The sequence below is a fragment of the Arachis ipaensis genome, chromosome B08, assembly GCF_000816755.2.
Source record: "Arachis ipaensis cultivar K30076 chromosome B08, Araip1.1, whole genome shotgun sequence".
Taxonomy (NCBI): domain Eukaryota; kingdom Viridiplantae; phylum Streptophyta; class Magnoliopsida; order Fabales; family Fabaceae; genus Arachis; species Arachis ipaensis.
The window spans coordinates 103,157,626-103,173,057 of record NC_029792.2 but is presented as its reverse complement, the minus strand read 5'-3'; the positions used below and the strand labels follow the sequence as shown (position 1 = coordinate 103,173,057).

The 15,432-nt window shown below is 37.3% G+C and overlaps 1 protein-coding gene and 1 long non-coding RNA gene across 2 annotated transcripts in view; one reads left to right on the top strand and one right to left on the bottom strand.

Annotated features, from left to right (window-relative positions):
- Positions 1 to 445, top strand: part of LOC110265998 — an 11,343-nt gene extending 10,898 nt beyond the window's left edge. Inside the window, exon 3 of the long non-coding RNA XR_002352793.1 lies at positions 364 to 445. This is a non-coding gene — a long non-coding RNA (uncharacterized LOC110265998). The remainder of the gene's footprint in view (positions 1 to 363) is intronic.
- On the bottom strand, positions 12,046 to 15,306 carry LOC107611298. The gene is made up of 6 exons (XM_016313244.2): positions 14,925 to 15,306; positions 14,745 to 14,814; positions 14,322 to 14,434; positions 13,002 to 13,707; positions 12,587 to 12,685; positions 12,046 to 12,417 (listed from the first exon to the last, which is right to left on the bottom strand). The coding sequence occupies exons 1-6, from the start codon at positions 15,049 to 15,051 to the stop codon at positions 12,252 to 12,254; spliced, it is 1,281 nt and encodes a 426-aa protein (XP_016168730.1). The 5' UTR covers positions 15,052 to 15,306; the 3' UTR covers positions 12,046 to 12,251.

Here is a 15,432-nt window from a genome sequence, read left to right as displayed (position 1 = left end):
GAGTCCTAGTTCTGTATAAAGTATCTGATCGGTTCAGCATAGACTTAATGAACCTATGCTTGAAACGGGATGATCATTTATACCGCGTAGGTAACTGCTTTCATGATTGCGGTCTAGGAAAAACTTTTCAGACATTTTTTTTAAGGAAAAAGGTTTTGTTTTAGAATATTTGAGAAATTTAGCAAGTCTTTTCAAAAAGGAATTTTCTGGATTTCGAATGTGAACCTATGGGTTTTGGAAAGACTCATAAGACGAGTAATGACTGAACTCTAAGAATGATCTTATCTTTACGTATCTTGTTATAGCAAATTCTGTAATCCTATAGTGAGAACAAGCGAGGACGACGTTCTCACTCCCCTACAGGTTATTCCTTTTCAGGATACGGAAGACGAAGCTTCAGGAGAGTTATGTTTATTTTCTGTTTATTCGGTCTTTTGTATCACCGTAGCTATTATTTTTCCCTCACCTTTATCTTTATGAAGCTTGTAAGAGGGATAGAAAATTATGATATGTATAATTGTAAACTAGTGTTATGTATATGTATATATATATCTTAAGGTTATATCTGAATTGTATGTGCATGTATGTTTAGGTTTTCACGAAAAAGAGTTATCGAAGTGTTATGCGGTTTTAAGTTTGAAACAGGCTCATATTTTAGTCTTAAATATTATATAAGTCGTGGTAATACTCGAGCTATCAGAGTGGCGCAGCCGGAAGCGTGACATTTTGATAGTTAGGGTGTTACATGCAACATCTCCTGAGCCCAATGAACTCCCCATTTCTGATCTTACCCATTCTCTTTAATTTCTGTCATTTACTTTTATGAGCAATTACCCCATTTCCATTTAAGATTCTGCAATTTACTTTCCGTCATTTACATTCAGCTTTTTATTTCTAGCATTTACTTTTCTCTTATTTACTTTCCCGCCATTTAATTTTCTGCAATTCTCAACCCAAATTCTGATTCGCTCAACTAGAACATTCCTCTAATTAAAGTTGCTTGATCAATCAATCCCTGTGGGATTCGACCTCACTCTATTGTGAGTTTTTACTTGACGACAAATTCGGTACACTTGCCGAAGGAAATTTGTTACGAAACAAGTTTTCCGTGCATCAAGTTTATGGCGCCGTTGCCGGGGATTAATCGTGATTAACAAACTACCGGTTGATTGATTTACTAGCTTAGACACTTTTCTTTTGTCTTTGTTTTCTTTTGTTTCTTTATTTTCTTGTGCTAACTAACTGTTTGTGATATTGCCTCACTGGGAATTTCCTAATCTGTGACAATGGAGATTCCAATTTCTTTTGGTGATTATTGTTTGAGACAGAGCTTTTTGCAGGAAGGAAAGGAGCATCCATCGTATTTTAGTCAATCAAATTTCATGGGAAACTCTCCACCCCCACAGAATGATTCACTTTACTATGCTCATGGTGGGTGAGAGTATCAAGAACATGAAATGGGGTACTTTCCAGAGCCACAAAATGGTCCATATTTTGGTGAAATTGATCACTACTCAAGTTGTGGCTGGGAAGATCATAATCAAAGAGATTTCACTCATTCATACCCTATTCATCAAGAGCCATCACCTCTCAATTATACAACCTCACCTCCAAGTTTTACATGCTTAAATTCTTCATCATTTGAGTATGCCTCAGCACAAAAGTCTTTCCCAAATCTATACAACTCATTTCACCATCCACAAAACTCAATCCACTACCCACAAGAGTCATACCACTTTCAGAACACACAACCACAAAACAACCAATTCCATTCACAAACCAACCCCGACCAACCATTACAACCTACCCAACCTCCTTTAGATAGACTCGCTAGGATAGAACTCCTCCTTGAAGAAATAATGAAGACAATTGAAGAGGAGAAAATAGCAGAAAGAGACCATGAAGAAAAATTGAGACAGAATGCACAACTCTATTCTGAAGAACAATTCATTGAAGAGCTAAGATCACAAAGAGAAACCACTCCACTCTCTCCAAAAACAGAGGAGTTCATTCAAAGGTCAAGAAAAAGGGAGGAAGTCAATCAAGGGAGCCCACACTCCAATGAAATAGAGAGTTGCATAGAGGGTGAGTTCATTGAACCACCAATTCAAGAAGTTTTTGATGAAGAGGATGCTCCACCCATCATACAATACCTAAATCCTGAAATCAAGGTGGTAAAGGCAATCAACATGAATACTAACAAAAGGATGGTGACCAAGAAAAGAAGGATAATATTCATGAAGAAGAAAAGGTCAACCAAAAGCCATCCCACCCCTACCCCAACAAGCAAGTTTACTCAAGCTAACAACAGAAGAAGGCTTGCTGGGGAGAGGCACTCAAAACAAGGGGCATTAACTGGCTCCTCTTTCCTCTTGAGGTCATTCCTCTTAACAAACTGGAAAAAGAGGAAGAAAGTCGTGAACAACATGTCAAGCTAATGACATTAAAAGAGCGCTTGTTGGGAGGCAACCCAACCGTAGGTAACATTTCCTTACTTTACTTAGTTTACTTTCAATAATTTGGCATATGATTGCACTCTAAGTTTGGTGTTTCCATGCAACAATTTGAATTTCAATCTTCACTGGGTACTTGCAACATTCTAGATTGACAGTGGCACACTAAGTTTGGTGTTGCCACTTAACTTTCATGCAAAGTACCATGCCAACACCACTTATTAATGCAATCAAAATGTCTCTGTTTGTATCTCTTGTAGCAACAATTTGAATTTCAATCTTCACTGGGTACTTGTAACATTCTAGATTGACAGTGGCACACTATGTTTGGTGTTGCCACTTAACTTTCATGCAAGTACCATGCCAACACCACTTATTTATGCAATCACATTGTCTCTGTTTTACTTCTTGTGCTTTTGTTGTATCCTTAACCTTGCTTGCTGAAACACATGCATACTCACACTTCATTCTAAGACATTCATGATCCATCATGGACCCCGTCACCACTATTTTAATTGTTGCTTGAGTATAAGCAATCATTCTATGTCTAGTGTGGGAAGGAGAAGAATAGGAGGAAAAGGGCAACAACAATGAAGATAAAATACAAGGTGGTAAAGTTCCTTTCTCCTCTTACTTATTTCCAGCACTTTAATTTGCATGATTGTCTTCTATGTTCTTTGTATGTATGTGTGCTTTCTCCTTGTGAATAAGCATGTCAATTCTGTCTTTTAAACTTTTTATTGATTAAGGCTGTGTTTTCTAGTCTGAATGTCATTACTGCATCCTTACTTTGCTTACTAGTATGCTTGTCCCTTTTGAATCAAATGAAAAGAGAATGAGTGTTTTATAAAAGACCAGAGTAGAGTTCATACTATGGAGTAAGTTCTTGAGTTTGTGGTGTGGTCATAAGTTAGCTAAGTTGGTTCAACCACAAGGTGGGAAGACAACTATCTGTCCGGAATCATATGCTTGAAACACACCCCATGAGACTAACTAAATAACAAGATCCTAATAAGAAAAAGGGAAAAGAAAAAAATGAAAGTGAAAAAAAAATAAAAGAAAAAGAGTAAGCAATAAGGCTAGGCACCAAGGGTTTTAATCTTGAGGCATGTGTCTGTGGTGCTCCTGTGTGAAGGATTTACTTGGATGAATAAGCTCTTAGGGGTGCCTTATCACTTGGTAACTTGGGTTAACTAACTCGGGATTATCAGCTGAAAGTCCACTATCAAGAGTAACCCTCGCTACAGAGCATTTAGTAACCCAAAGAGGTGCTGGACACCAAGGTCTCAAGAAAAAAAATAAATAAACCATATGCCTGTGGTGTGTATGTATGGAAGAAAGAGACTTGAGGAAGTAAGTCCTTAGGGGTGTCTTAACACCTAGCACCTTGAACCAACTGGATCGGGAGTGTTGGCTGAAAGCTTATCTTAAAGAGTCGCCCCCTTACAGAGCACTTAGCCTAATGACATAAATAAACCCTGAAATTACAAAAAGGATCAATGAATAAAGGTCTCATAGGGTGCAGTCAAGTGAGTATTCTAGGACATATACATTGTGTACTTTACATGATTTCATGAGAATTTTGCATGAATTATATGATAAATTGGATGATGCATGATTCCATGATTAAGAGCAAGACTTTGATGCACTTTGTTTGATTGATTTCAGGCCAAAAGAAGAAGAGAAGAGCCACGTTAGTGGATACGTTAGTTACACTAACGTGGGCACTAACGTGGAAGGAAGGAAAGCCCCAACGTTAATGAGAAAAGTTAGTGGCATTAACTTTGAAGAAGGAGAGCATGGAACGATAGCAAGGAAGACCGACGTTAAGAGTCACGTTAGCTACACTAACGTGAACTCTAACGAAGGGACAAAAGGCACCAAGCAACATTAATGGGGAAGGTGAGCCCCAATAACGCTTGCGAAAGGGGTATACGCCAACGTTAGTGGAAAAAGAGAGTGCCACTAACGTTTGCGAAGGCTAGAAGACCCGCGTTAGTCTCCACGTTAGTTAGATTAACGTGGGAACTAATGTGGAAGGAAAGGGAGATGCCAACGTTAGTGGAAAAGGTGATCTCCACTAACATTTGCGAAACAAAAAGACCCACGTTAGCTTCCACGTTAACTAGATTAACGTGGTAGTTAACGTGACCAAAAGTCCCACCTGGCAGCCTGACCATGCCTTCTTCAAACAAGAATAACTTGAGCCACAAAACTCCAAATGAGGTGATTCCAGTGGCATTGGAAAGTAGGATTCCAGAACTTTCCAAGAATATATGGCACTACATGGTGGACACTAAATTTGAGGGAGAAAATCTGCCCTGAAAGTGCAAAGATGAACATGGTATCAACCTGTAGTAAGGCCAGCTGACCTCTTCACCTTCCAAGAAGTGTAACTCGAGTTGTAGAGCTCCAAATGATGCGCTTTCAAAGGCATTGGAAAGTAGACATCCAGGGCTTTCCAAAAATATATAATAGTATGGGGTGGACACTAAGTTTGAGCTTCAGAAACTGGCAATAATGAAGCCCTGATCGCTAGCGTTATTGGCACTCAAGTTTTCCAGTAACACTAGCAACTATGCCAGTGACCATGTCCACTTCAAAGGAGCATAACTTGAGCTACAGAGGTCCAATTGAGGTGATTTTAGTTGCGTTAGAAAGCTGACATTCGGAGATTTCCAAAGATATATAATACTCTATAGTGGGCATGAAATTGGAGCACAAACAAGAGTCATCTTTTAAGCCCCAAAAATACCAACTGGGCAGCAAGTGCAACGTTAGCCACAATAACTTTAGCACTAACGCCACACTTGTAGCGTTAGTGTGGCTAACTTTAGCACTAACTTTAGCACCTGGACCTCAACTTGACTCACTTCTCTCTCAAGTCCACTTCAAAGCTCAAGCAAGCAATCCCACAATTGTCAACCAATCAAGACCACAAGAAGCATCTAGAATAGGAATTTTCATTTAATTGTAATTTGCTTTTAAATTTTATTTTATAATTTAGGAGAGCCTATATAAAGGCCTTAGTCTTTACATTGAAAGCATTCTGGAATGGGGGATTGAAGAGGGGTCTTCGGACTCCCTCCCCTCACACACTTTTCCTTCTCTTTCTTTTAGTTGTAATTTTCATTTATGAATGTTGAATTTTCAATTTCAGTTTAAATCTTCATCTTTACTTTTCTGTACTTTCTTTCTTTTCTATTTTTGTAGAGCAATGATCAACTAACTCTTTACATTGGGTTAGAGAGCTCTATTGTGATTCAATGGATTAAGTGTAGTTCTTATTCTTCTTCTTCTTTCTTTCCTCTTGATTTTACTAGAGAGCTTTCGATCTTCATCCAATTGGGTAGTTATCTTGGAAAATACTATTCATACTTGGATCTCTTCTGAACCTTGAAAGAGGAATGAAGAGATCATGCTAGAAATGCTTTCTCATGCTGGACCAAATTGGGTGTGGATGGATATGTGACTATAATCCTTCCAACACTTGATTTGGGAAATGCATGTGGTATAATCAGTGACCATACTTCATCTCTTCTCATGAGCAATTGACCAAGGAATTGGCTATTGATCAAGATTTGAGAGATCGAATTACAAGGAATTGTAATTCGATCACTTAAGATTGCCAAGGAGATCAATGAATGCATTGATTGAGGAAGAGATGAGAATGAACTTGATCCAGAGGATTGCAATATCTCTTGATCCCAATGTTCATTTTATTTTTAGTTCTTACATTTACTTTTCTTGCCATTTTACTTTTCTGCACTTTATTGCTTTCTTTACTTTTCTGTCAATTTACAATTCCTTGTTGCTTATTACTCCAATATGATTCGTCTAACTAGGATAATCAATTAACCATTGATTGCTTAATCCGTTAATCTCTGTGGGATTCGACCTCACTCTTTTGTGAGTTATTACTTGACGACAATTCGGTACACTTGCCGAAGGAAATTTGTTGCGAGACAAGTTTTCCGTGCATCAGTGACCAGGCTCTAGGGGCCTGTTCCAGCCCATATAATGCTCTTTGGAGCTTGCAAACATGGTGAGGAGTGTGGATGGAGATGAAGCTTTCTGGTTGAGTCACGAAGACATTTTCTTCGAGGTCGCCATTTAAGAAGGCATTGTTGAAGTCGAACTGTCGGATCTTCCATCTTTTTGCCAGTGCCAAACTCAGCATGACTCTAATAGTGGGAGGTCTGACCATTGGGCTGAACACTTGATCGAAGTTGATGCCCTTTTTTGATGAAATTCCTTCGCCACAAGCCGTGCTTTGTACCTCTGAATTGTACCATTTGGATGCTTTTTTATTCGAAAGACCCACTTGTTGCCAATGGTAGGGACTATGCTTGGGGGTGGCTTTGGCACTAATGTCCACGTGTGATTCCTCATGAATGCCTCAGATTCTTCTTCCATTGCTCACTTCCAATGCTCGCTGGTCAGTGCTTGTTCAACTGTTTGAGGGACGCATTGGGAGAGGTTAGTGTTAGCCCCTTTGAGCACTGGTGCATAAGTTTTCGGCTTGAAAATGCTTGACTTGCTCCTTGTTTGCATGGGATGATGATTTATGGTAGCTGCTGATAGTGCAGGGGGAACTATCTCAGTTGGGACTTGCTCAGGCACATCTGCAGCTAAGGAAGTTTCAAGGGAAGAAGAATTAGTAGCAATGGCATCCGAATCATGATTAATAGACAAAGAAAAAGATGAAGTAGATAATGATTCAGATATATAATTGACCATATTGGAAGTGTCATTCAATGTATGCAATGCATGATGGTGTGGTTGGGAGATGATGTATGGTAAGGGGTTAGTGTCACTTGGGGTGCCGCTGAATTAGGAGTGGAGGTGTTGCCTCGAATTGAATATTCTGGTGTTAATTGGGTGGCTAAGACATTGTAATGACTAGAAGTGCTTGTTGCTGAGGTAAGAGGTTATACTGGAAAACTTGCTGATGACCTTGGTAAGAAAGATGGGGTGGGCTGGTTGGGCAAGATGGTGGTTGGAGGTTGGATAATGTTAGGTTCGGGAGTGGAATTGAGGTTGGTTTGAGGTAGTAGATTTGGCAAGGGAGGTGTGAAGGTAAAACGTGAGGTGTGAGGGAGGGGTTGGCTTGGTTGATTCCTGAAGAGTTGGTTATAAGAAAATTCATACTCATTGAAGAGGACATTCCTTGAAATGATTTTTTTTTCACTTGGCAGGAGGTATTTGTAACCTTTGTGGTTGGGGGCATAGCTTATGAAAATGAATTTTTGGGATTTATGATCAAACTTGTGTGCATTGTAAGGTTTGAGAAGCAGGTAACATGTGCATCCAAAGGGTTATAGGATAGTGTAGTCTGGTTTTGTGTTGGCGAGGGCTTCAAGAAGTGTTTTGTTGTTGAGAGTTTGGGTGGATAGTCTATTAATGAGGTAAATAGCAGTGAGGGTTGATTCATCCCAAAAGTTTAAAGGAAGGTTAGCTTAATTGGGCTAGCAATGTGAGTGAGGTTTTTGTGATATGCCTGTGTTTTCTTTCCACTAAGCCATTTTACTGATGGGTATAGGGACATGTAAGTTTGTGTTGAATGCCATTTGTTACCAAAAACTACTTGAATGTTGTGGACAAATATTCTCCTTTATTATCTGTTTATAAGGCTTTGATTTTTAGCCTAGTTTTGAGTTCAATTGCTGACTTGTATTGCTGAAATGCTTTAAATGCTTGGCTTTTGGTCCTGAGTAGGTATGTGCAGGTATACCTTCTACTTGCATCAATAAAGCAGATATAGTACTTGCAACCTAATCTGCTATATAAGGGTGCCGGCCCCAAATCTCAGAAAATATAAGGCCTAAAGGTGCATAGTTAGAATAAGACTCAAGATGAGGTAGTTGGTGAATTTTACTAATACAGCAAGCATTGCATAATGAGGGATCATAGCTAATTTATTCATTGAATTATCAGAACTTGAAGCATTATACTAGTTCATCACTAGAGTTACCACCTTATCAGATGGATGTCCTAATTTTCTATGCCATAATTGGCTTGTACCACTGACTTTTTTACAAGTGACATGGGCTTCTGCATTTGAAACAGGACTCACTAAGGTATTTACAGACACTTGAGAGGCAGAATTACAAATGAAAATTAGACTTATGACAACTTTATTTGCCGTTGAATTAAAATTCAATTTAGTTAGGTAAGAGGGTGCAGCAGCTCTCTTTTTATTATTCAATACTGAACTCGCATTGCCAGTGGCTTGCACATGCTTATTTTCAGATTTAACATATGTATTTTCGGAGTTTTCAACAATGTTTGCGTTGAAACAAGTAGGATTAACATGTACAGACTTTGTTCTTGGGCTAATTTCGATCCCTTCAAACTTGTAAACCCTTCTTTAAGCAATCCTTGAAGGAGGATCTTCTTAGAGATTTGACATTTGACATTACACAGGTAAGACCAGAACTAAAAAAAATACATAGTTGTCTAAGGCAAATTTGGCTACACTCACTAAATTTTTGGATATATTGGGTACATGTAATAGGTTTACAATTTAAAAGGTCTGTTAGATAAAGATACATGCATGAATGAACTCCCAATGTGTTCAATATCCATACCTTGGCCATTACCTTCAAACACTTGTTCAGTGCCATCATAATCAGATCCTGTGATGAGGTTCCTTTTGTCAAATGTGAAGTGATGAGATGCACCCGAATCAGGGTACCAAACTATGTCTAGGAGAGCTGAGGGTAGTGTAAGGAATGCTTGAGGATTGGGTGGTGCGGGAGGCTGAGTCTTCACTTCTTGGAATCTTTATTGAGAGTTTTGAGAGCTTGTACCATTGTGGAATGCTGCTGAGGGTGTTTGCATTGCATTGAGGGGCTGCATTTTTAGATTCATGAAGTTTTGGTTAAACCTGTGAAAATACTGCACTACTGTATGGCTAAGTTTCCCACATAATTGGCATTGTGGCCTACTGTCCTGCCACCATGATGACCATCCAGTGCCTCTGAAATAGCCTCTACCTCTTGAGCCTTGAAAACCTCCTCTGTAGTTGTTGAACCCTCTTCCTTTAAACCTTTCTGAAGTATCTTCACTTTGAGCAATGTTTACCTGCACTGGTCCTAGCTCCATCCTTCTAAATCTGTCAATTAATTCTTTTTGAGCAAGCAATTGAGATTCAAACTCACTTTCTGACGTCTCTTCAATCTTTGCTTTTGCCATGGTGATGAAAACATTGTATTCTTCGCTAAGTCCTCCTAGTGCAGCTTCAATATACTCGTCTTTGGTCAGTGGAGCTCCAAGTGCACTAAGTACGTCAGCAACTTGATTGATCTTCGCCTTGTATTCGATTACTATAGAACCATGCTTTTTGAGTGTCTTTAACTAAGTCTTGAGCTGCTTAATCTTCGATTTGACTCTAGATTCAAATTATTCACTCAACACATTCCAAATCTAGTATATGTAATGTACTCAATTACACGGTTGATAAAATTAGACTCCATTGTCGTTGTTAACTAAGCCACAAGGCACTGATCTTGTACTTCCCAGTCTTTGTAGCTTTGAGCTTCGATTCCTTCATGTCTATCTGATTCTGAGTTAAACCTAACAGGTATTTTCCTTAGATCAAGATGACTTTGAAGCTTGTTCACCTTTATGCACACTAGTGCTTGCTTCTTCCGTGCTTTTTAGTTGTTCTTGTTGAGTTTAATGACTGAAAACGCAGCGAACGTGTTCTAATTGAGGAAGCTTGTTGGAGCTTTTGGTGTTGGCGCAGTGTTCTCCATGGATCGTTGAGCTATGATACCATGTGAAAGTATCAGACTTTGAAGATGAAGAACAAGAATGAAGAGAGAGAGAGAGAGAGAGAGAGAGAGAGAGAGAGAGAGATTTTCTGGAAAATGAGTTGTATTCATTGAACTAACTAGTTTGTTATAGTGTATTGGTACTTATTGTGAGTGAGCTCTAACTACTTCTAATTAGATGTAACTAACTCAGTTTTCTTCTAATTGATTACTCTAACAAATTCTAATATGCTGCATGTGTCTTGTCATGTGGCATCTCAATACTCTTAACAAGATTGCGATTGAGTACTGTGTTTGGTAATCAGAGACTAGAACTAAAATTTTAGTCTCGAGACATAGAATTTCAGTCCCTTTAGGCTGTGTTTGTTTGTGTATACTTTAAAACATAGACATAGAAACATAAACACTAAAGACATAGACACAATAATACACAATTTTTTTAACTTGTTTGGTATCGAGTACAAGACAGAACACACAAATCTTAATTTTGTTAAAATTTCAATATTACCCTTATTGTAAACTATTACCAGTGCCACCACTATATAGCCACCATCTCAACTAAACCACCACTATCAACAATCAGCCACCACCTCAACCAAATAATCACCATTAGCAATCTAAAACTAAATAACAAATTTAATCTAACAAATATCATTAAAAAAATTCAATTCAACAAAATCAATACAAAATTATTTTAACAAAATTTAGCTAAAATTCATTAAATTATACAAAAAAACAAGCATAAGTGAAGGAAGATGGTGATAGAGAAGAGAGGCAGAAAAATACGAATCTGCAAATAGAAGAGTAGACGAAGTCAGATTGAGAGATAGAAAGGGAGAACAGTGCGCAGATCTAGAAACATGTCGACAAAAGGGAGGAGAAAAGGGAGGAAGGAAGGGTGGGAAGTGGTAGCGGTGGTCTGAGTGGAAAAAAAGAAGGAGAGGCGGTAGTGATTTGGATGGAAAGAAAGGAGGAGGAGAGGCGGTGGTGGCCTTTGTGGCAAGAAGAGAAGATGAGAGATGTCTGTGTTTTGGGAGTGGAAGGGAGGAAAGGAGAGAGAGGAAGGAGAAGATAAATGATGGTATAGTTGGAAAATAAATGTTAAAAATATTGTGTCTATGTCTCAACATTTGTGTTCCACCCCTCGGTGCCATACACAGATTTTGTATCTTTATGTGCTTTTGTGTTTTCCTGTGTCTTTTAAAATTTGTGTTTCACTAACCAAACAGTAGACATGTACCACCGTATCTATGTCTTGGATAGACACACTCACCAATCAAATGCATGTTCAGTACTTACAGAAAATGAGGACATATGATACTGAAATTTCTAAAGATAGAAACTGAAATTTTAATATTTCTTTTAAAAAATATTATTATTTAACTTTTCAAATTCTAAATCTACCTTTCAGTATCCATATTTATCTTAAACCAAATATGATACTGAGATATAATTATTCAGTCTAGTATTTTTTACATCAAACACAATATGAGACTTAATTTAGTCTTTGTCTCTCCGTTTCAAAAATAAAATTAAAAGAAAAGTATGCTATTAATGAAGTTTTGTCAAAAATTACCCTGGTCAGGCACAATTTTTTGGGCATTCTACAAAATTTTGCCTTTCTCGACATTCTTTGAATCCGCCATTTTTGTTTGTTAGATTCTGGCTTTGCTGGTCATTCATTTGAAAAACAGGTGATGCTTAGCATTTTAGCAACATCTTCTGCCAAGCAGAATGTTTGTCAAACGTAACTCTTAATAGTTATGGATGAAAAATTTATATAATTTTGTCTTATATACGGAGTCGTTATATTATATACCTCTTTGCTATATAAAGATGGTATAGACCCAAGTAGGCCTCACATTCGAAGCAGGCGTTGACTTGAACTTGCAGAGAAACACAAGAATATCTAATAGGATGAGCTCTTTCATAAGGTGGAAGAGATCAAGTGATAGCTACATCTAAACATAAAAGCCAAATGCTAAGTTGGTTCTAGAGGGTGAAAGGGATTTTCATCTTTCTAATTAGTCAAAAGGTAATTTGTATGATTGGAAGTTGATGATCTATGAAGCTGTGTCTTGTCAGCAAGTGCTGCTGTTGCAGTGGATGTTCCCAATGCTTTGATTCCTTTACAAGACTTCATGTGTTTGTACATTTTCTCTGGTTTGAACGGCTTCCCACATAGCCTGCATCATCAAGTTCTATTTACGGTCTCAGCATTTTACTATAAAATTTAAAATTCAATAAAGTATTTTTGTTTACCAATAGTGTCAATTACTCTATTTGAATTCTATTCTCTGGTAACATTGTTCAATTTGCTAAGAACTGAAACAGGTGATATGTTTAGTCACTTACGAGCAAATTGGTTCACCAAGTGGTTTGTGATGAGTTTGATTTAAGAAGTCACCCAGCTTTCTCCTGCTTCTGTTTGTTTCCTCTCCATCAAAACTTTTTCTGTAGCAAAGGGGGAAAAATTAATTATTTCTTTTTTAATGATCAAAGATTCGGGACTTATTAACACCTATCAATAATTTTGTTAATGTGATAATAAAAGATGACGAATAAATTTTTTAGTTTAGTTGTTATGCATGGCCAGTAACAGTATAAAATGATTTAACGTTATCATTCAATTGTAAGCATGCATTGGTTTGATTTTTGTGAAAGTTAGTTTTTTATTTTTACTTTTATTTTTTACAATAACAACAGTACATCAAAATTAAATTCATAATTTAGAAATTAAAATATTCATCTTGCTGATTAAATAACTCACCTGGCCCCATGTTGGTTTTCTTGTTGATCATTATTCCAAGAAGTTCTAAAACACCTGGCTGATCCTCCAAATTTGTCTCCTTTACAAATCTGTGCTTTATTTTCTGGTAAGTTAGTCATAGACTCATTTGAATCAATTTTCTTAGCATCTTCCATCCTTATTAGAGCTGCATCATTTGTATCCACTGTCCCACAAGAAATCCAGTTCCGGAATGCCATCGAAACTCGGTTCGAACTATTCCTAAGCTTGCTAAAGGAGGATTGCGACGACGAAGAGGAGGAGGTAGAAAAAGAAGAATCAGGTGTATCAGTTTTGTTCTGTTCTTCTTTGTTACCAATACTCTTACTCAGAAGTTTGTGGTACAAAGAAGGCAATACACAATTCTCCGGTTTCTCGTGTTCTTTCTCAATGCTGCATTCTTTGTTGCTTCTCACCAAAGGCTTTTCCTTCTCTTCTTCTGCCTTGCAAGATTCGTATCCGTCCGTCGTCACGGATGACCTCTCGGAGCTAAACACCAAGGAGTCCTGACTGATCTCCGATACTTTCAAAGGAGTATTCATTTTGGACTCCGTGTCTCGTCCAATAATTCTAGATTCTTCTTCTATTAGAGATGGCTGCTGTTTTCCCTCTGTAACATGTACTTGCGGAGATTTTATCTCCGCAAGTACATGACCATTTTTTATCTTTCCATCAGGGGAAAAATTTTCTGCAAAATTGAGGAAAAGTTAGAAAAGGGCTGTATGATCTGCACATGTTCCATGGATAGAAATTATGGGTGGCCATACTCGGACAAATCCGGAAATTTCAACTTAGGGAGTGACTTTAAAGCCATTATTCCATGGTTTTTTAACGTAACATTTTTTATTTAAAATATGCATATAGATAACAAGTTTGGTTTGAATTATAAACAACCATTTGATTATATAAACACAGCTCAGTCACTTTAATATATGGCAAAATATGATTCATTGTTAATCCTTTTTTGGGAGTGTGTTTAAACACGGTCAATGTAGACATGATACAAGATAGGATTACTTAGCAAGCGTTTGATTAATGATGTAGCCGACCTTACCTAATGGGATAAGACTTTATTATTCTTATTTATTGTTTTTTGTTGATTATTGGGGTGCGACAGACTCTGAAATCGCATTAACATGAATAATTTACAAACAAATATGATAACAAAGTCCTATCCTACTAAGCGAGGCTGTCTATATGGACAAAACTAAGTTATTGTATTTTCGATCTCCTTCATCCAAATGTTAAGATGAATAATATAAATAAATGTGGCAAAAAAGTTGATTATGTTGAAGTACATACCAAATGGGGTTGGATGGATTTGTGATCCTTTGAGGACGTATTCATTGTCAGAAATGGGAGTTATGAGGTCGTCATCCAACAAGTCCTGCCACACATACCCGCTTTTGTACCTCCTGCCATTCAATTATTATTGTTAGTTACAAATTCATTTCATAAACACACATTATTCAAGTCTCTTCACATTATTAAAATTTTGGTACATTTTTTGTTCAATATAGTTAGTTATAAATTATATTTAGATACATTATGAATGTATCAATTTTAACCTCCCATAAAAGGAGATGAATATCACCTAAACAAATAGAGAGGGATTGTGATGAATTCCATTAAATTGATGATGACATTAGTGTGAACAAAAATGGAAGGAAAGGAAAAAGGAAGAACTGAAGGGTATGTAAGTAATTATGTGTGATAAGCACCAACCTCTTGTAGGACCAAGAAAATGCTTCTGGCAAGTCTTTTCCTCTCAATTCCCCAAGCCACCTCTTAACATCTTTTTCAATAAATACAGATTTAAGGCAGTGTGATTATTTGAAATTAATTAGAATCAAATAATAAAAGAAGAAATCATAAAACTAAAGGAAGGAACATAAATAATGATACCTCTGAGATAAACACCATTACGAGCAAGATGAAGAACACGAATGAGATGAGGATGATCTGCACGACCACCTATGTTACTAAGAAAGTAAATTATGTGAAGCCTTCTCACTTCACCTTTCGCTTCCATTATTATTATGCCTTCCTTTCTTGCTTTGTTGCTCTTGTTCTTGTTGTTGTTCCCTTTGCTGCAATAAACACCACCACCACCACCAAATTATTCTTTCTTTTGAGGCACAAACACAAACACCTATTGTTTAATCAACCTATCTAATCTAATGTGTCTGCCATAATATATTATGCCCCAACATATAAATATATATGTGACATCGTATAACACAAAAACAAGATATCTTTGTCTCTCTCACTCTATGCCGGCCTGCTACAAAAGGAACATATATCACCACACCATGTATGTTCTTTCATATGAGATAATATGAAAAGAGAAAGAAAAAAAATATATTATAATAGTTATCATATAATATAAGGTCTATGTGGAAAATGAAATCAT

What these genes read in the sequence shown, in the direction of transcription:
- LOC107611298 (XM_016313244.2), bottom strand. Translation starts at nt 15,051, where the DNA reads ATGGAAGCGAAAGGTGAAGTGAGAAGGCTTCACATAATTTACTTTCTT. An exon ending in AATCCATCCAACCCCATTTG is followed by an intron (nt 13,708 to 14,321) that starts GTATGTACTTCA and finishes TCAATTTTGCAG; the next exon opens with AAAATTTTTCCCCTGATGGA. An exon ending in CTTGGTGAACCAATTTGCTC is followed by an intron (nt 12,418 to 12,586) that starts GTAAGTGACTAA and finishes TTGATGATGCAG; the next exon opens with GCTATGTGGGAAGCCGTTCA.